This window comes from Charadrius vociferus, unplaced genomic scaffold, assembly GCF_000708025.1.
Source record: "Charadrius vociferus isolate BGI_N301 unplaced genomic scaffold, ASM70802v2 scaffold269, whole genome shotgun sequence".
Taxonomy (NCBI): Eukaryota; Metazoa; Chordata; class Aves; order Charadriiformes; family Charadriidae; genus Charadrius; species Charadrius vociferus.
The window spans coordinates 1,449,461-1,469,557 of record NW_009660184.1 but is presented as its reverse complement, the minus strand read 5'-3'; the positions used below and the strand labels follow the sequence as shown (position 1 = coordinate 1,469,557).

The following is a 20,097-nucleotide window of genomic DNA, read 5'->3' as shown; positions in this document are numbered from 1 at the left end:
GTGGGTGTTTCTCTTTCTAGTTAGTCACATTGACACCTCTGTAGTTGAAAATAGACTTGGTGGTGGTGTTTGTTTTGGGGTGATGAGGGAGAGAAATGTGAAACCAATTTGACTTTCGCAAGTGTTGAGTTTTATTAGTGAGTGACATTCTCTAACATTTGCATGTTTTAGATACATCAGGGAGAAGATATGTTTTAAACAGGAAGGGGTTTTAGTAACAGAAATGGATAACATTAGTAATTAGTGGTGATCGTGTCCTTTAGAATAACAAACTGTGCAGCCTTCTGAGCAGAGTTGAGGTCTGTTGAACTTCTGAAATTTTGGCTTTGTTACATCTTGGAATTTTTCCCATTCTTAGAGCTTTATTTGAAAATCTGTTATTTTTCCCTTCTCCCCAGTTTCTTTGTTTTCACCGTTTTCATTGCTTGTGTTGTTTTAAACTATTGGTTTAAAAAGTATTCAACAAATATGTAATTAGAGACTGTTCTAATGAGTTGTTCAGTTCAGTATATTCCCAGACACAAGCTGTATTAGAATGGCTGAATAACAGTAATTATGACTGAGTGTTATACGGATATTGTAATTGTCTTCAAACCCAAAGATATGCAGAATTATGGGCAGACCTGGGAAATCCAGTCATGTTGAAGTATGAAAATGTGATTACAATACCCAAACCATTGTACTTGCATTTTACGTTAAGAGCATATAGTGGCTGTTTGTGATTTAAAGCATTTTTGTCTTTGTGGTCCGGAGTAATGTAAGCACGTCTCGGTTTTCTGCACAGCCAACCCCGTTGCTCCTCACTGGCTGTGTCTGTACAGTTAAATAAAGGCAGGTAATAGTGTGGAGTCTCCAGCTTGTCCACGCTGCCTAGTTTTAGTGTCCCTGGGTTAGCTTTGGCCCCTAACCAGCCCTGAATGAGATTATGCTTGTGTGCAGTCAGAGATGGTGTGTGCCAGAGACTGTTCCCACAAAGCAGAGTGGACAAAGCTGCTCCGCCATTGCCTGCCTTTGCTTTCATGGTCTTCCTGCACCGTTCAGAAAGGCTGTGGACCTTTGTATAATCCTCTGGTGCCCTCACACCTTGCCCCAGGGTGCGAAACACGTGCCCTCAGTTTTGTGTTGTAGACACATGGCTGTGGGGCCAGCACAGCCTTCACTTTTCAGAACCTTTTTGCTGTGAACCAAAAGCACAGTATGCTAAACAATAGTTGTGTGAAATTGAAGGAGCACTGCCTAAGGGCCAGAAAAGGCCCAGACCCAGGAGCTCTGTATTGTGGATGTGGGCAGTCTATGCTAGTTGGCCTTGCCCAAAGGACAGACTCTGTCCATGTTGTATTTGGTGGTGGTGGTGTAGCTGTTATGTACAGATCGTAAAAGGGAAGTCTCAGTAAAGAAAAAAGATGGTTAGTATGCATCTGCTATGAGAATTAATGTCTTACGTTGGGCTTCCGTGGTTTTCTTTTGGTTTTGGAGAAATTTTTATGCTTACAAGTGACTTGGGTAGCTATTGAATGTTGAAGAGCCTGCCTTCTGCTGTGAAGACAGCATTCTGCTGTGCAATTAGATATTCTCTGTTATCTGCCAGCTCCTGTGCTTCTGGTCAGGGCGTTTGTTAGCATAGTTAAAGCACCCCCTCCCTGGCTGTGCCATTCTCCGTGCTGTTATGGAGAGAGCGGAGGAGCCCGAGATGCCTCCTCAGCTTGCTCCTATTCTGGAAGGGGGGGGGGCGGAATTTGTCTCTTCTATAACCTTATCAAGTAGCTGCCAGTGCCCTGTTGAAATTATCTTTGATTTTTGGATGTCTGTGGAGCATAAAAGAGTTGAATTCTGTTGGCTTTCTTGAGGACATTGTTTTATCAGTAGATTTATTGCTGTGGGTGAAATTATCATAGTCCAATGCATTTGTGTGTGTACACATAAAGCTGTGGAGATTTAATGGTACACACATGTAATTTTTCACTTATATAGACTTAGTCTTTGCATTCGCTGTGTTCCTAACTAACTGCATTTCTGTTGTTGCTGTTGTCCTGCCAGCCACTGTGGCGATTTGTAGATAATGTGCAAGATGGAAGACTGTTGGTCTACAGATCTGAAGATATTAAAGATTTCTCAAGACTGCAGTCCCCCAAAGTGTGTGGTTACTTAAAGCTGAACGAAGAAGAACTGTTGCCAAAGGGACTGGAAGACAGGAAACAAAATGAAGGTAAGTGTCTGTACCTTGGGAGAGCAGCATCTTTGAAACAAATGCTTGAATCCTGGCTATGTCAGCAAGGAAGAGGAGAACCAGGGCAATAATGTGTGTTGCTACTTCTAGTTTAACTATTAGCTCTTTAAATTTGTTGGTGGGGGGCTGGGGGGAAGCAGCACTCTTCCTCATGCCCGTTCCCCATCCAAAAAAGCCCCAACAACTGATGAGAGGAAGAAACTGTCACTCAGGGCATGTTTCTTCCCCGTTTGTTGAAAGGATGTTTGGCCAGACCAAAGTGCAGGGTAAGGAGAGGAAGCTATTGCATTAGGCCGAAGTAGTGTTTGTTGTGATAGCTGGCAGCAGCGTAGGTACGCCTTCTAAGGCGAACATTAAAACAACTTTGTACTTCTGTGCCCTGTGCAGCAGAACCCGTTTGGCCTTGGTGGTCACTCAAAGAATCCATCTTGAGCTATGATGGGTGTTTGAGAGTTTTTGGTCCCTTTTTCCTCTGTCCTTCGCTGAGTCAGCAGAGGTTGGGATAATGACTAGGAACAGGAGGACCAGAGGTGTTAAGGCTGAGGTAATGACCATAAAAGCTCTACAGGTAAATCTGAATAACTCAATTTCAGTACTATACATTTGTTTCCTTACAACAAGTTTGAGGACTCTTACAAAGACAAAATTTAAGAATAGTTATTAAAAAAATAACCCAAACCCCTAAAACTAAACATCTGTATTCTCCCCCCGGAAACCCACCCAAACTCACATTCATATCTTAAATAAGGATAATAGACAAAGCAGTGGCAGTTTTACTAAGTGTTTATTTAATTGTATTTAAAATGTTCACGTTAGCAAGCATCCATCGGAAGAAAAGAGCCGTTCCAGAGAGCTCCAAAAACACGTGCAAGATGTTGGTAGTGGCAGATCATCGTTTTTTCAAGTATATGGGCCGTGGGGAAGAGAGTACCACTATAAATTATTTGGTAAGTGAATATACCTGTTACAATTTGCTGGAATAAGTGCAGGAAAAAAATAGCAATTCAGTATTTAAAATAATGTACAGCTTATACTACTTTTGTACAACATAACATGTTTACATCCCATGGATGTGTGTGCTTTTTACCTGGGGAGGTACTAAAATATGCTTTAAAAATATTTTATAATGGTGATACCGTAGTTAAATAGTTGTTAAGTTTCACTTATAAACAAACCTTTCCCCTCCACATACTTCTTGTGCCTATGCTATTTTCTGCCTAAGAAATTTTCTTTTTTTAGTCAGAGCTTTAGAATCTCCCGGGTTTTGAAATCCACCACAAACAATCCAAACATCCTTAAAGTTCAAGCATGTTTAAAACTCATATGAGAGGCAAAAGCAACTTGTATAGATTTCCCTGTTTCCCCCTCCTTCCCAAATTCTTCCAAGATCCATGGTCCAGAACAATAAAATTAGAAGTAGGCATGGTAAACAATTTGTTTGGTTGTACATGGGTGTTGTGGTTTAACCCTGGCAGGCAGCTCAGCCCCACCCAGTTGCCTGCTCAGTCCTCCCCAGTGGGATAGGGCAAGAATCGGAACGGTAAAGGTGAGACAACTTGTGGGTTGTGATTAAAAACAGTTTAATAGGTACAGCAAAAGCTGCGCACACAAGCAAAGCAAAATAAGAATTAGTTCACTGCTTCCCATCAGCAGGCAGGTGTTTAGCCATCCTCAGGAAAGTAGGGCTTCATCATGTGTACTGGTTACCAAGTAACCCAGCCAAAACCAGTACAGTTGGGTTTTCTACCTGACAAGTTTTTGTGAAATAGAATGCCTGCCCACAGCCTTTCAGCAGAAGTGGAGAGTATGGGTTTGGGGACTGGAGACAAAAACAAACGAAACCACTTTTGGAGGTCTGTTGATTGTCAAGAGTCTCTTTCTAAGCCTGAATCTTTGAAATGCTAATGACTGTGTTCCACCTTTGCTGGCTTTTTGACCTTTCTGTCCCCAGAAATGTTTACATTCCCTAGGTAACGGAGCCTCAATTCGTGTGTTTGCAGAGATGCTATTATCTCAGCATCTGACATACGCTGAGGCTAACCTACTGTTTTGTGTTTCCTGGCTAGATGTGTACTGTTAACAACACAGTGATTGGCAAACTAAAGCATAAACTATTATCAAGTAGCTCTGAATGTCACTTCTCATTCTGAGCAAGTTTGATGGTTCATATTTAGTAGAAGGGGGTTTTTAAGAAGATGAGAACAGATTGAAAAGAGAGGTATTGATAGTGAGCACTGATGAGAGACTTTCTGGAACTTTGTGCTTGAACCATAATGAGGAAAATAATAGGTTTTTGGCTGGGAGAGGGAAGCAAGCCTCAGGGGTCAGTTAAACTAGTTAAGCATCATGCTAAAACAAAGCAGTAAAAACAACTCCCTCCTCTGCCCTTCCCTTCAAAGAAACATGGAAATCTCATATATGAACAAAGTGTTTCCCAAGATGTTCTTAATATTATCGCTTTTCCACTACACAAATGAAAGCAATAAATGGGAAAGTTTGTACTGCTTTTTTACGATGGAAAATTTTCATGGATATTTGGTAACACACTCTGGATCCAAGTGCTGTTGTTTTTGGATCAGTGAGTGCGTCTATTATGTTATATGAGGTTCAATTTTAATTTGAAGTGAGTGTTTCTAGATAAGTATGTTGCAGTTTCTCTGGGTGCCTTGCACTTTATTACATGAAAGCTCAATACTAAATAACTTGGTTTTCTTTTCTGTATAGATTGAATTGATAGACAGAGTAGATGACATCTACAGAAATACTTCTTGGGACAACGGAGCCTTCAATGGGTACGGCATACAGATAGAGCAGGTATTCACTGAACTATGCAAAGAGTTTCCAATTTAAAGGATAAGAATATGGTTTAGATATTGGAGTTTCTGATTATTTTATCTGGATTAGAGCTAAAATAATCAAATTCTACGTTATTCACTCCAGCCAGGAGCATTCTGAAACAGCATCTTGCCAGAGGTGGTGGTAATGATCTGACACAGCATGCCCATTTTGAGTTCCTTGCAGCATTTGAGGCAGGAGTTTTCAGGGAGAATCTTTCCATAGTTAATCTCAAAGGTGCTTTTTTTTTTTTTCCCCCCCCTGAATATAAGCAATTCTTGTTTCTATCAGACATACTCTTATGCCTGTATTTAATGTTTTTGTGTATGGCTGCTGCTTAGCTTACAAAGTCTGAGTGGGCGCCAAATTGATGAAAATACACAAATCCTGACTGAAAAGCTTTTATGACTCCCTTAGACATCATGATATCATGATAGTGTAGAGGCTGGTATAGGGTGGATGCAGGGGACTTCAATTTATATGATGGCTTCTGAAAGTTAGTACACAGAAATCTGGAAAAGGGAATTAAAAAGAAGATTAATCCATCAGCTCAGAGTCCTGGAAGAGCTGTGATGTGGAACATGGAGACTCATGGTACCAGCTAGCTCCCCCTTTGCTGGGAAAGGGTCTGCAGGAACAAGGAAGGAGAGTTAATTGGGCAGGGAGGGGGAAAGACCATGATGCACTAATTCTAGATTACTGGGAAAGTAGCAATTCTTTAAAATACATTTTGATTAGCTAGAACTCTGAAATGGTTTGGGGTTATTTATGCTTTATGTAAATCCTGGTTGTATTTGGGGTTTTTTTTAGTAGAGTAACACGCATCTGAAAGCAGAATGTTACCATGAAAATTGTTTATGTTGTCCTGTAAAAGGGCTGGTGTAGTTACTTTTGATGTAGTGGGTGTATCTTAACTAGCAGAGGCTGAAAAGTTAACATTAGAAGTATGCTGAGTCTGAATTTTTCTCCTTGCAGATCTATTGAGACATTTAAGATTACATAGAAAGCTTTTCTGTAGCTATAAAATTGACCAAAATTCCTCTACATTGTTGTTGCCCTTCTTGAAATGTAGATTATCATCCACAATGAGCCAAATGTTGTAAAACCTGGAGGAAAGCATTACAATATGGCAAAAAGTTACCCAGATGATAAGAAAGATGCCTGGGATGTGAAAATGCTGCTAGAGGTAGGTTTAACCCTTGAAAAATGGTGTCCCTTACAGAGAATTACTCATTCACACAGCTGCTCTGTAGTAACAGAGGAAACTCCTCTACTTCCTTTGCATGACATGTAGATGTTACACAAAGTCTAACTAGCTGATGTGATGTGCCCTGTAGCCTATGGTAAAGGGCTCCATTGCATAATTATAGAGCACGCACCAATTAGGATTATTAATATGTGGCCTGAGTCAGAAATGCAGTCCTGATATGTCTGGTCCTGAGACTGGCTGCCTTGTGACCTTCATCAAATTATTGTACTTGGTTTTTCCATCTCTGTGAAAAGGGGAAATGAATAGACAAGTTATGTAAATGAATGCATACAATGTGCTTAGGTATTCATTTAATTTTTTACAGGTCTGTAGGACAGCTAAACAACTGCTTTTTTCTGACTTAACCAGATCTAGAATGTGCTTGTCTGGCTCATTAGATAAATGTTCTTATCTATGGACTTCTAATATGCACTGTAAAGTGTCTTACAAAGATTTGCTTTTTTTTTTTTTTTTTCTTTAAAGCAATTTAGCTTTGATATTGCTGAGAAAGCAGCTCACGTGTGCCTTGCTCATCTCTTCACATATCAAGATTTTGACATGGGAACTCTTGGATTGGCTTATGTTGGCTCTCCCAGACCTAACAGCCATGGTGGCATTTGTCCTAAAGGCAAGGCTGCTTTTTCTTCCATCTCAGTTGCGGGTTGAAAACTAGTTTTTGTTATTTGTGTTTAATGCTCTTCTGCAACTTTCATGGAGCATGATGTGTTATTTGCCTAGACTGTAGTCATTGTTTTTTGGATAGATTAGATGGCCATTTTCTTGGCTGGAGCTGGAAAAAGAAGGGAGGGAAGGATCACAGTCACTAAGCTATCTGGTGTGAACAAGCTGGCCAGAACAAACCCTAGACCAAAGGCTGCTTTGTGTGGGTGCATCTTGCAGCGGTTCTGGAACGGCAGATGCTGTTGTCTTGGAAATTTCTTCTATTTTCCCCTTTATTGCAATACATGAGCTGTTTGTGCTGTGCTTGAAAGATTCCCCACTCCAAAAACTGGCAAGAGGCAAGGTCTCACTGGTGAGCCTGTGAGAACAACAAAGCTGTTGATTTCCCCAAACAAGGATCCTTCTCTCCCTCCCAAAAACCCTGAAACCCAAGAAAAACGTTTGTCAATTTTTATTTGTTTGTTTCTCACTTCTGTAGCTTATTATAGTCAAACTGCAAAGAAGGACATCTATCTGAACAGTGGATTAACCAGCACCAAGAACTATGGGAAGACCATCCTCACAAAGGTAGGAAAGTATCCTCCTCTGCAGAGTGTGAATGTTCGGCATGTTGGTGATGTGTGCCATGGGATTGTGACAAGCTTCCACGCTCTCCGAGAAACAAGCTGCTGGCTTTCTGATTGAGTCAGATCCCTGGAGACAAGGATGTAGGTCACAAAACCAAAATTACTGTTTTAGTTCTTGGTGACAAAGGGAGTTGGGACTGAATGGAATTGAACATTGAATTTGCTGCAGAAAGGGAATGAAGACAGCCAGCTAGTGTCTATTAGAGGCTGTAGTTGTCCAGATATAAACAGGATTTTGATATCTAAAGATGAATTTAAATGTATTTTGCTTTTAAAAAAACCCAACAAACAAAACAAAACCAAACCCTTAAACAGAACAAGTGGTAGCCTTACAGTAAGAATAAAATTAGTCTGCTGGCTCAAGTAAGAAAAAACTTAACGTGTATGCTATTATGTATACCTACAATGTTCAGATGGACACTTCCATACGCTTGGTCTGTTCCATTTGCAAGGTAAACCAGTGAAAGTAGTGCAGGCAAAATAGGAGTTTTAGTTTGGGCCTTTTAATGAAATTTCCTCTACCTGATTTTTGTGTGTGTTTCCCAAATAAGTAGAGCAGAGAACAGTATAATAGATAGGGCTTATTAGTGCTAATACTAAGCCTAATGTAAATTATGCTGTCTGGATTTTATTTTTTTTTAATATATTTGATGAGATAGTAAATACATAAAAGCCTGAATGTGAGCTTTGTCTCACTTGTAAAGATACCAGAGCAGTGCCTGTGTTTGCATCTACCAAATCTTTGCAGTTGGGCATATTTCTCTTTTGCCGACTTCTGCTGACTTCTCAGCTGTGCTTTTCTGTAGCCTGATTATAAAGGGAACTCATAATTGATGTGTGGGCTAAAACTTGGCACAGAAGCTGTCAAGGAGCTAGGAAAAAAAAAGACAGTGAAGCTTTGTGTTAGAGGGATGCTGACAAAGAGCTCTAGCCGTTGCTATGCTATTTGCATTTGTTGTTCAATCTCCAAGATGGAGTTCTGCCTTGGATTACAAAGGAAATTGAGTTTGCTGTCTTCCCGTGGCAGGCACAAAGCTTGGGATGTGGCAGCGGGAGCATTATGGATTGGTTTCACAGGGAGAGTGCTGCACGGTGTCCACTTGGGTTTGAAAAAAGAAAAAAAACTGCTTAAAACCCTTCCCCAGAGTAAACGCAATGAAGCATAGGACTGATCCTTGGGCAGCTGTCCTGTCTCTGCCTATTGCATTAGCTGTGCCTAGACTGGGTACTGGTGCTGCTCATTGCAGTGCTTGGTCCTTCCTGTGCCTGCACAGCAGCAGAAAGGACAGTTAGCTGTTCAAACTTGCTTCTCTCTCCTGAACTGTTCCGTCTCCTTGTGGATAACTTTCATTTCTGTGTTAGTTTTATTTGTGGTTGTCACCTTGTGAGCTTGACACCACCTGCTGGTCAAGGCACTGCAGGGAGGCACTGTGCAGTGAGGCAGAGCCGGTTTGGGATCCTCAGCAGGAGTCCTGTCTTGCATAAATGATGTTGGAAATCCATCCCTGTTGGGCGACATTTGTAGATGTCTTGCCTAGTAATCGTGCAATAGAAGAGCTTATTCAGCACTCCTAATGTCATCACCCATTTAGAAGAAGTAATTCTAATGGCAAGATATGTTAAACAAGAGATTGACTAATCTTAGTAGCTGGTGTTTGTTTGGATTGTTTTTTTGTTTCAACATTGTGCCTTCCAGCTATTTAAAAGCAAATTTTGACGCTGCATTGCATTGAAAACAAAATTGAATCAGTATTGTAGGACAGCATTTTGTCTTTGAGTTGTTTAGTATTCAAACCTAGTCCTGGAACTTGCCTTTGGAAATGGACCATAATTTTACTTGCCTTCAGTTCTCTACTTCTTAAAACAAACAATAAAAAGAGTTCATGGGCAAATCCCTTTCCATCTCAGTGTATCTTAGAATTGCGGGTGGCCTGGAAATAGCTGGGATCTTCTGTCCTCTCCTGCTTGGACTAATTTTTTTCAGCATTGCTTTTTTCATGTTCAAAACAGGAGGCTGACCTGGTTACGACGCATGAACTTGGACACAACTTCGGAGCAGAGCATGATCCTGATAGTCTGCCAGAATGTGCCCCCACTGAAGACCAGGGAGGGAAGTATGTTATGTACCCGATTGCTGTCAGCGGAGATCATGAAAACAACAAGGTATAGTTGCATAGTTTTGCTTCCACATGTGAGTTTCTGCTAGGGTCAATGACCCTTTGCATGGAAAGTCTATTTAGTTAATGATTCCTGTAGCTTGAAACTGTCAGGAATGTAATGGAGTAGCCATAAGAAGAAAACATACTTGCGTGCCATTGGGTTCTCTGTAAGATAAGTTCATCTTTGGGTTCTGAGTTTCACTGGAGTTCATAGCATGTCCAGGTGCTTTTTTAATTAGCTGTTTATAATTAGCTGTGGCCACATGCTCCCAAAAGTGAGTCGATCAGCAAGAGTCAACTACAGAACCTTCAGTACCAAAGAGCATTTGGGTGGTCGGTAGCAGTTCTTATTGGAGAGAGGCTGCCGGACGCCACAGCCATGGTGCTCACCAGTCTCAGAAGCTTGCACTGGCAGTGTGGACATGGCGCTGTGCCTGTTCTGCAGATGAGAAACCAAGATTATCGAGTGAATGATTAGTTTGCAGTCTAGTCTGACTTGTTGTGGTTCATGCCTAGCCTGCTGCTGAGAGGTAGCACAGTCTCTCCCTGTTGCTACAACTTCACAGTCCTTCCTGGGGCTGGTTGCTAGTGCTCCTGAAGCCGTGGGCGAGCTGGAGTTGGTTCTGTGACCCTGAGCCAGACTGTGTGGGTGTCCCTGCATTGTAACATAGTGATGTCCTTTATGGACCCAACTGTGCCTTTCCCATCTTAAAATTTTTCCAAGGTATCAAACTGACAGTGTAAAGGGAGCAACTGCTTTCTGAGATGCCAGAATTTGGAGGCGTAAGGAGGTTGAGGCTGTCTTAGATGCCAGATGTTGACAGAAAGGTACGCTCCTCAGTGCTGCTCTTTCCCCTCGTGACTCTCTAGATGTTCTCAAGCTGCAGCAAAAAATCCATCCATAGGACCATAGAGATCAAAGCCCAGGAGTGCTTCAAAGAGCGCAACAACAAAGTGTGTGGGAACTCCAGGGTGGATGAAGGGGAGGAGTGCGATCCTGGCCTCTTGTACCAACAGGCTGATCCCTGCTGCTCTGCAGACTGTAAACTGAAAGATGGTGCCAAATGCAGGTAAGGGGAAATAAATTGCAACTTTGCTTACTCAGGGCCAAAAGTTCCTGAAGCCACCTGCAGTGTCACAGACCTGTTTCCTGGCCTTAAGGCTAAACATGGGAGCTGAACACAATAAAGGGTTTCAGGAAAGGCTGCTGTGTGCATGCATTGTTTGCATACATTTAATTTTTATAGCATTCTGCTACTTTTTCTGAAAAGTGCCGTGGGCACTACAAGCTTGGAGGTGGTTGTTATATTTAAGAGCAAAAATCAGGCATTCAAAAGTTAATATTAAAAATTTCCTGTACAAGTACAGTTTTGCTTGTATTGCAAGGCAGCTTTAAACTGGGGTCACATACTGGTATTTTCAAGACTGCTGCAAAATGTGCTTGAGCAGACACCACAGTGACTGCACTGAATGAGTCCGCTTTCTGTTCTTCCTCCTCTTTGGGGTGTTTGTGGCCCTGTTGCAGTGCAGTGTCCAGTCTAGCTTTTTGGAGTTCAGCTCTGCACCACGTAACAGTAGACGAGTCGTGCAACTCGCAAGAAATTCCCTCAGCTTTAACGACCTGCTGTCATGTGTGTTTGTACTAAGAGCCTTCTTGCATTAGATACAGAACAAAGAATAAAGAGAGTGCAGAATAAAGACTAGGACAAATGGCGGGGGAAAATGTGTGGGGAAGAAAACAGTGGAAGATCTTGTCCACAGTTGCGCAGCAAGTGATAAGAGGATCCAGGTGCCTTTAATAAATATAAGGATCACTCTGTTGTCTCTCAATATGTACTTTCTACATGCTTTTACCTTTGGTAAATGAAGAGTGAGTGGGTGTGTAGAAAAGCGGTCGTGGGAGGGGGCAGAGGGGGCAAGGGTTTTGAATCAGTGAGTCAGTCTCCAAGAAGTAGCTTTTTCTTTTCTAAACATCCCTTTTCCGTGGCTTTGTCATGCTTGTACTTCTTTTTAAAAAAAGAATTGCTTAATATTTCTTCCTTTCATTTTGATCTTTCCACAGTGATCGGAACAGTCCCTGCTGTAAAGGCTGCCAGTTTGAAAGTGCACAGAAGAAATGCCAAGAAGCCATAAATGCCACTTGTAAAGGAGAGTCTTTTTGCACTGGTAGGATGTGGTTCTGTCCCCTTTACGTCAGCTAGCCAAGCGCTCCAGGCTCAGTGTCCTGTTCGATCCACTTTCAAACTAGTGCCCTTTATTCATCCGGTACATGTAATTTTAGAGACTAGTTAAGCATCACGAAATTGCCCTATAATGAGTTTTGTTGTAGTTCAGGAGTCACTTGGTGATTTACTGCCCAAAAGAACATGAAAAATCTTGTTGGTTTTTCTTTCTTTTTTTCCTTCATTCTTTCCCTTAAAAAAAGAAAAAGCAAAACAGGGTGTGTCACTGGGATGGGACAAGAATGAGCTGAATCTTGCCATAGAAAGGGTGGAATTACTGCAACCCTGTTTCGCTTCTCCATTTGTTTACTTCCCCCTTATAATCTTTCCTGGAGGCAGGGAGTCAAGTCAGAGCTCCTGCTGCTTTGCTGATGGTGCCTCCAGGGTCTGCTAGCTACTGCTCGGTCACTGGAGTGCCACAATGCCTGAGTTGTTGAAAGCCTCCAAAGCTTCTGCTGCCTCTCAGAGGAGCTGGCAGGCAGCCTGCAGATGAAAGCCAAGAACAAGCTGTTGGGGTACCCCCCGGGATGAGTCTGGATTTCCTTTTATTGTCCTTTTTCCTTCTGCACACTTAGGCGCTCTGCCCTTTGCTCTAACACAGTCCTCCCACCCTGTTGTAGGGAACAGCAGCGAGTGCCCCCCTCCAGGGAATGCTCCAGATGACACAGTCTGCGTGGACATGGGGAAGTGCAAGGATGGGGAGTGTGTCCCTTTCTGTGAGAGGGAGAAGAACCTACGGTCGTGTGCATGCAACGGTAGGTAACATGGGACTGAACTGAAACGCGTGCTTTGACTCTGCTCCTTGGAGAGTGCTGGCCTCACTGTGGGGTGGCCTATTGAAGGGCTGAGCTTAGGGTTTCTGAAAAAGTTGAAACCATTGGTTTTTCAGGGCTAGTATTTTCTGTTTGGAAAAGGAATGTGAATGTCCTCTTATCCTTTGGTGGTCTGGGTTTGAAGACATAAAGATGACACTTGCAGATTGATACCCCAGTTAAAGGAGACGGCACTCTCCCACCCTCCACCTCCTCTGCCACGGGTGGACAGAAGGGAAAGTCTGACTGTTCTCTGATAGTAACGAGATCACAACCAACTTCTGGACCAGGCATCTGGCAGAGGAGTGGTGCTTTAACCAGCTGTTAAACAAGTTGTTTAACAAGTTGTTAAAGAACAATTTCAAAGAGGTTAGAATCATAGAATGGTTTGGTTTGGAAGGGACCTTGAAGATCATGTAGTTCCAGCCCCCCTGCCCTGGGCTGTGACACCTTCCACTAGACCAGGTTGCTCAAAGCCCCGTCCAACCTGGCCTTGAACAACTTCCCTGGGCAACCTGTTCCAGTGTCTCACCACCTTCATAGTGAAAAATTTCTTCCTAATATCTAATCTAAATCTCCCCTCTTCCACTTTGAAGCCATTACCCCATGTCCTATCACTACGCGCCCTTGCAAAAAGTCCCTCTCCACCTTTCCTGTATGCCCTCTTCAGATACTGGGAGGCTGCTATAAGGTCTGCCAGGAGCCTTCTCTTCTCCAGGCTGAACAGCTCCAGCTCTCTCAGCCTGTCTTCATAGGGGAGGTGCTCGAGCCCTCTGATCTTCTTTGAGGCCCTCCTCTGGACTTGATTCATCAGGTTAAAGTGCCTTGAGAACACAGGATCCCCAAGTCCAGTCCCCTGCTACTGCAAACCTGCCTGTCATATACTTCTGTCAATAAGCTTTACTGTTTGCTTGCTCTTCATCTGAGCTCTTAAAACTGGTAAAGCAGCTGTGAGCAGGTGGAAAACTTCACAAGGGAAGTGCTGTGAGCCCCACCATTTGAGATGGAGGGTACAGCCAAGGAGAAGGGTGTCTAGAGGACCCAAGTCCAATAAATCCTTAATTCTGTGTCTTGGACATGTTTGGAACTCCTTCTCCTGCCTGTTGATTCGTGCCATGTTGGAATATCAGCTTGGAGAGCTTGGTCCTGCTGTGTCCTCTAGTATGTTGCAGAGGGCATCAGGTTGAGTTTCAGGCTTGGTTATCAGAGTGCCCGAAATTGGGTGACTTGTACAGTCCTGCCTTCCCCATCGGGAAGCCGGGCAGGAACACGGTCAGCCAGGGGACACGTGGGGTTATGCATCTGCGTGGTTATGGGTTGCAGGTGGCTACTGGTGCTGCCAAGGAATGAGTTTGTTGCTTTATTGCAGAAACGGATAATTCCTGCAAGGTGTGCTGCCGGGACGAGCAGGATAGGTGCATACCGTACGTCGATGCTAACGACCAGTTTCTGTTCCTGCGCAAGGGGAAGCCTTGCACTGTGGGCTTCTGTGATACAAATGTAAGTTTTCCCAGATGTCAGCGCACTGTGTGCTCTGCGTCGGTGGCAGGTGTTTTGAGAGTCCTCTGTGATGAGGACAGTGCTGATAAAGAGAAGCCAAAGCTTGACATGCTGCTGAGCAGGGTGGTACTGTGTAAGTATGTCTCCATAGGGTAAATATTAAAGGGTGTCTGAGGCTGCAGATGGGAGTTAGTTCTGCTAACTGCCTGTGCAAGGGGGAAACCTTACCTTCTCCTATTGCTTATTGTCCCCTTCTGCTGCTCCCCACAGCTCAGCCAGCCGGCAGTTTGTGTGAAGGAGGTGAATGAGTGCTGCCATAAGCCTCGTCTAGGTTTGCAGTGCTTGCTATTTCAGCTGTTCACGTTAGCTCAATTAATTTTGACTAAAATAATTCAGGTCAGGGAGCAATCGCATGAAAATCTAGCTGGCAATATCCAAAAGGGGCAGTGAGCGTGTGGCAGGGAGACTGGTGGGTTGCTGGCACTCAGTGATCATTTCAGTGCTGCAGCTGTACAGACAATCGAGTCACCTGCAGACCCCAACAGTCAAAGCTAAACTGGGTGTTGGCAGAAGTGAATTTGGGAAGGCATGCCCCAGCTCTTCCGCTGGCAGAACTGAAAGACTGATGATCTGCACAGCCACATCTGGGAGTCTGGGTAACCCTGGGCTCCCGAGAGCTGCAGCCTTCTCGGTGGGTAATGGGAACTGAGCCTTCCGGTGCTTAAACCTCTCCAGAAACTTCAGTTTTGTGTCCCCTGACAGGGGGCGAAGGTGGGGTGGTTTTTGCATGTTTCAAACCTTGAAACTTCATCTGTTCCGGACAGCAATAGAGTTGAAACTGTTTTGCCAAAAACAAAGGCAATAAAAATGGACTGCTGGTACTGGGCATGAGCGTTAAACCCGTATTCAGAATGTGAGTTAAGTGCCGCTGTGTCTGTAGTTTTCATTTCATTACTGTCTCTGTATCATCTTCCCTCCAAGAAGACAGTAGTTAACGCTTAGCATACACTTATTTACGAAATAATCTTTTACTTTTGCAGGGCAAATGCGAGAAGCAAGTACAGGATGTGATCGAACGATTTTGGGATTTCATAGACCAACTCAGCATCAATACTTTTGGTAAGATCTGTAACCATATCCTTTGGGGTTTTTTTAGTTCATGACATGAACCTCTAAAGCCTCGGAGGGAGTTAGCTGGCTGGTTTTACTCCCCTGCATGAAAGGGTAGCTCGTAGCTGTGTTTCTGGTATACACAAATATATTTTTCCCTGAAGTTTGACAATAGTGATCTTGCCTTTTAAAGCTGAAAGGATGGGGGTTCATTTTACATTTTTCCACCCTGTTATTTTCTAGGCATCCTCCAAGCTGGTAAAGGAGACGATAGCTTCTTGCCTGAATACCAAGAAGTAGGTCAATTAGAGAAAAGGAAATAACAGACAGTCTTTTTGGAGGTCAGCTAGATTCAGCGTAGCATAAAGTGGGCCTCTCAGTGGGATTTAAATGTCAACAGTCTGGGAGAGGAAAACTTCATTTCTCTCTTAAGAGACCCACTGAGGTCACATAGTCAAGCTGTGTGCCTGTACTGAGTCATTGCCCAGCGATTGTGAGTGGGCCCCCTTGGTCTTGATCCCCAGTGTGCAATCCAAGCAGGCAGCCCCCCAGTGTAACCCACTGGTGTCACACTCTGTTACTGGAAGCATACAAAACCTGTTAATGAGCCCGTTCTGCGTAATGACTGGGTAACTCCATATGCTCACGGTGATGCTGTGCCTACGTAGTGTACTTATCTGGGTTTGGGCCTTTCAATATTGAGTTCTAGGGTTAAAAAATTGTCTCTTAGGTAGCTGTTAAAGCTATTTAGCCTGCTCAGGTAGAGGCAGTTTGTATATACTTGATGTTCAAATGGGTTTTTTTGTGGAGGCAGGTAGTTAACACCTGACTGTAAATCAGAATTTGGTAACAGACTTGCAGTGTGTCTTGTATAATTGAGAAGGGCAGCGTGGCTAACTCAATGTAGCCTGTTCCCAATCAACTCATATTAAATGTTATGGCCTGTCAGCATTTCTCATCAGAGAAGAGCAGAGGGGAAAAAAAAAATCTTATTGTTAACATATTGCATACAATTCTCTAAAACTCTGATTTCTTTTATCTTTGCCAGTCCTGTAGCCTGCGCTTCTCTGAGCAGTTCTGTGGCTCGGCTTGCGTGAGCAGTGGCTGCAGAATGGGGATAGATGTGTGTGTTCATGAAATGGTATTTGGTAGGTAACTAACAGATTTGAACTGATTTCACAGGGAAGTTCCTAGCGGATAATATAGTGGGCTCCGTGCTTGTTTTCTCCTTACTTTTTTGGATTCCTCTCAGCATCCTTGTGCACTGCGTGGTGAGTAAGCTGTCTTTGAGATGACTGCTCTGTTGGATTGAGCTATAAGAGAACACCCTTCATATATGAAATGGTAGATGTCTGTGGGAGAAGGCGATGGGAAGCTTTTAGCAAACCCCAGGGGAGGAATCCAGCATATGTAAGACTTATGGCTTCTTCAACAGGCAAAACTCCCACTAATCACTGCTGGGCTCTGAGAGGCCCAGTGCTCCCATGATTCCCTGGAGCCCTTCCCATTCTTCCCTAGGCAGGTTTCCTTGCTCTGCCTCCCAAATTCTACCCAAGTATAATTTTGGTAACTTCCATTAGTTTCTAAAGCCCTGCTAAGAAATAAGACACCCACATTTTGTGGGGACACCCAGAGTGGGAAGTGGTCATGGTTGAGCTTGGGTGGATGGATAAAGAGAGAGCTCACAGCAACTGGGAGCGTGGGGTTAGAGCAGAGGGTTGCTGTGCCCACCAGCGCTCCTGGGATGGATGGGAAGGCATGGGAGGTGGTAAGGGGAGGGGAAAGAGCCCCAAGCCCTGCTGTGTCCCTGGAGGGAAATGGGGACAGGGACCTTGCAATTGGGAAACTAACTTTCTTATTTTGTGTATGTGTGTTTTGGTTTGCTTTTGTTTGTTTGTTTGTTTTCCAATAGGACAAGAAATTGGACAAGCAGTATGAGGAGAACACAAAGTCCCTGTTTTGCCCCAGTGTAAGTTGCTGTCTGAGTAAGAATGGGCAGAAAGCTATGCAATGTGCGTTAGAAAATCTGAGACTAAGGTGTGTGCAGAGTATTTATCTTCTTACTAAGAAGCGATAGCAGACAGACCTGGAGCCCCGTGCCTCATGCTGCACATGCATGAATCAATTTGAGGGGAAACTGTTCTCTTGAACGAGCCTGTGTTCGATATATCAAGCACTGCAGCTTGGTGGGGTCTGATTCTTGTTTCCTGCAAGAGCTGTGCTTTGACCTTGTTGACAAAGCAGCTCTCTTGCAGCAGCCGCAGCTCCCGGGGCAGGAAGCAGCTCTGCTCTGCGGAGCACCGCTTCGCACAGCAGGCACCTGTGTATGGGGTCCCCTCGGCGTGGGTCATTCGGCAGCTTCAACCGCAGACCGCTTGTTCCCAGCCAAGTGGTGTCAGCGAAGCACAAGGCTCAGCAGGGTGACGTTGCAGAAAAATCTCTGCAAAATGTGGTGTCTTTGCTGCAGAATGGTTGTTTGCAGGAGTCGGCTTCTAGTGGCCACGTGTGCTAAAGCCTTCCAGTTGCTTATGGGGGAAGTGGCCTCGGGGTGCAGGGACCTGTTAGTGACACTTCTCACCCTGTAGATACTGAGCTGGGAGAGGGGAAGAGCAAAAAGTGCGTAGATAAATGTTAATTACATTCCAGCACAGGGCACCTTCTGACAAAGATTTTTTTCGTTTTGAGGTACCTTGCCCAGTGCTTTGACGATGCAATTCTTATTAATAACCGAAACATTCAATTAAAGAAATGTTGTTTTGTAATGAGAGGGGGGAAAAAAGCCTTGCAGAGCTCTTTCTTGTACAACCACTGGGGGAGGCACACTGAAGTCAAATACCACTGAGGCAGATTGCCTCTGTCATCTACTCTGATGTAACTGAAGGTGATCTTAGTTCAGTTGGCCCATAGCTGGTCTTGAATGCCATAAGAAAAGTCACCTTACAGCTTTATAACTGAATTCAACCAAGAAAATCCTAGAAGGAGGTGTAGCACAGATATAGTTAATGGGCTCCTTGCCCCAGCAACAATTTAACAAACAAATCTTGTGTCTTTTGAATCTGCCAAGGATTGAGCGGTTGGGAAATGTGGTACTCACAGGTAGCAGGTAAACTCATCCTGCCCATTATTAGCATCCCCTAAGGTTTGTGGGGTGGTTTTTTTTTTATGCCCAGAAATCTCTGCATGTTTTCCAAACCATGCTCAAATAGAAGCAGAAGTTAATGGGATTTAACTTAATCTGGGTTGCAGAATTTGGGCGTGATTCCTCTCTGGTCTTTGGCCCTGCATTCAGCACAGCTTCTTGCACATGAAACGGGGACCTCTCAGGTTGGAAGAGTGGAATAAGCTGTATCTTGGACTGTTCCCCTGCACGGAGCTCCGGGTGGTGTCTGGCTTGACCCTGCATTTCCAGCCCTCGGTTTTGCCAAAGCTGTGTTGGGCCCCAGGAGAGGTGGGGCTGAGCCGTCAGCTCTGTCCCAGTGAGGCTGTCACCTGTGGTGCTTTATATGGAGAAGGAACCAACAGAGATAAAAGGGTCTTTCTGCCTTTAGTGCTTAGCATACCTGGATTTCTTGAGAAAAAACCAACGCAACAGGTTGCTTCTGTTGTATGTTTCCTGGTGCGTAAGTAGCATAAATCTAATGTAAAATCCAAAATCTAACTGCTCTTCTAATGCAGTGCAGTGGGTTCAGCCCGGCTAGCGCAGGGTAGCCTGTGGCAGCATGAGGGCAGTCAGCGCATCTCTCCTGGCAGTGGTGGGGAGGACGTGGAACCGTTCTAACAGGAGTGTAGGTGCTCCTCAGAAGGTGCTTGTCACCCGTTCCCCTTGAAAATGGTGCAAAAACTGAACTCCGGACTAGATCCTGGTTGCTTTTCCCAGTGACGTGGCTGCTTGTGTCTTGCAGAACGTGGAGATGCTCAGCAGCCTGGACTCTGCCTCTGTTCGAATCATCAAGCCCTTCCCTGCGGCGCAGTCAACAAGCCGGCACCAGCCGCTGCAGCCCATCACAGCCGTGCCCGCCGTCGCTGCAGCACCGAAACAGGACCACCAAAGAATGGACACTATTCAGGAGGACCCAAGCACTGACTCTCACATTGACGAGGACGGGTTTGAGAAGGACCCTTTCCCAAATAGCAGCTCGGCTGCCAAATCTTTTGAGGACTTGACAGACCATCCTGTCATTAGGAGCGAGAAAGCTTCGTCCTTTAAACTACAGCGCCAGAACCGGGTGGACAGCAAAGAAACAGAATGCTAGTGTCTTGCTGCCTTCTAAATGTAAGACTTGTGTCTGCAAAATAAGGATCTAAAACCATTTCATTTATATAAATATAAATATATGTATATATATTTTTGTGAGGGAGTGGGAGAAATAAGGAAGTGACCTACTGCAGATGCTGGTCATGTGTATGACCTTCCTTAAATTAGATTTATTAGAGCATTATATCTTTTAAAAAGGAAAATCCAATCTAAAACGGGCTTGTTTTTGAAGCTTTTTGGATTTGTTTTTCTATTTCCTTGACCTTTAACATTTCCTTCAACCTGTGGTGCAAAACTGAATATCCTGCTGGATATTGGATTGTGTATATCAGCCTTTTTTATAATTTAATATTTTTTAGTCTGACAGCACTGAGACAAAATTAAGGGGCTTTTAAAAAAAAGATGAAAACACTGCAGTATG

The 20,097-nt window shown here is 43.9% G+C and overlaps 1 protein-coding gene across 1 annotated transcript in view; it reads left to right on the top strand.

Annotated features, from left to right (window-relative positions):
• The window catches only part of ADAM17 (ADAM metallopeptidase domain 17), a 23,938-nt gene extending 4,251 nt beyond the window's left edge, over positions 1-19,687 (top strand). The window contains exons 5-19 of the mRNA XM_009893268.1: positions 2,038-2,206; positions 3,044-3,174; positions 4,952-5,041; positions 6,135-6,248; positions 6,795-6,939; positions 7,471-7,559; positions 9,629-9,781; positions 10,648-10,847; positions 11,840-11,943; positions 12,620-12,754; positions 14,181-14,311; positions 15,352-15,430; positions 16,604-16,692; positions 17,334-17,390; positions 19,324-19,687. Of these exons, the coding sequence (XP_009891570.1) occupies positions 2,038-2,206; positions 3,044-3,174; positions 4,952-5,041; positions 6,135-6,248; positions 6,795-6,939; positions 7,471-7,559; positions 9,629-9,781; positions 10,648-10,847; positions 11,840-11,943; positions 12,620-12,754; positions 14,181-14,311; positions 15,352-15,430; positions 16,604-16,692; positions 17,334-17,390; positions 19,324-19,674 (2,037 nt within the window). The 3' untranslated portion in view covers positions 19,675-19,687. The remainder of the gene's footprint in view (positions 1-2,037; positions 2,207-3,043; positions 3,175-4,951; positions 5,042-6,134; positions 6,249-6,794; positions 6,940-7,470; positions 7,560-9,628; positions 9,782-10,647; positions 10,848-11,839; positions 11,944-12,619; positions 12,755-14,180; positions 14,312-15,351; positions 15,431-16,603; positions 16,693-17,333; positions 17,391-19,323) is intronic.
• The last annotated feature ends 410 nt before the right edge of the window (positions 19,688-20,097 follow it).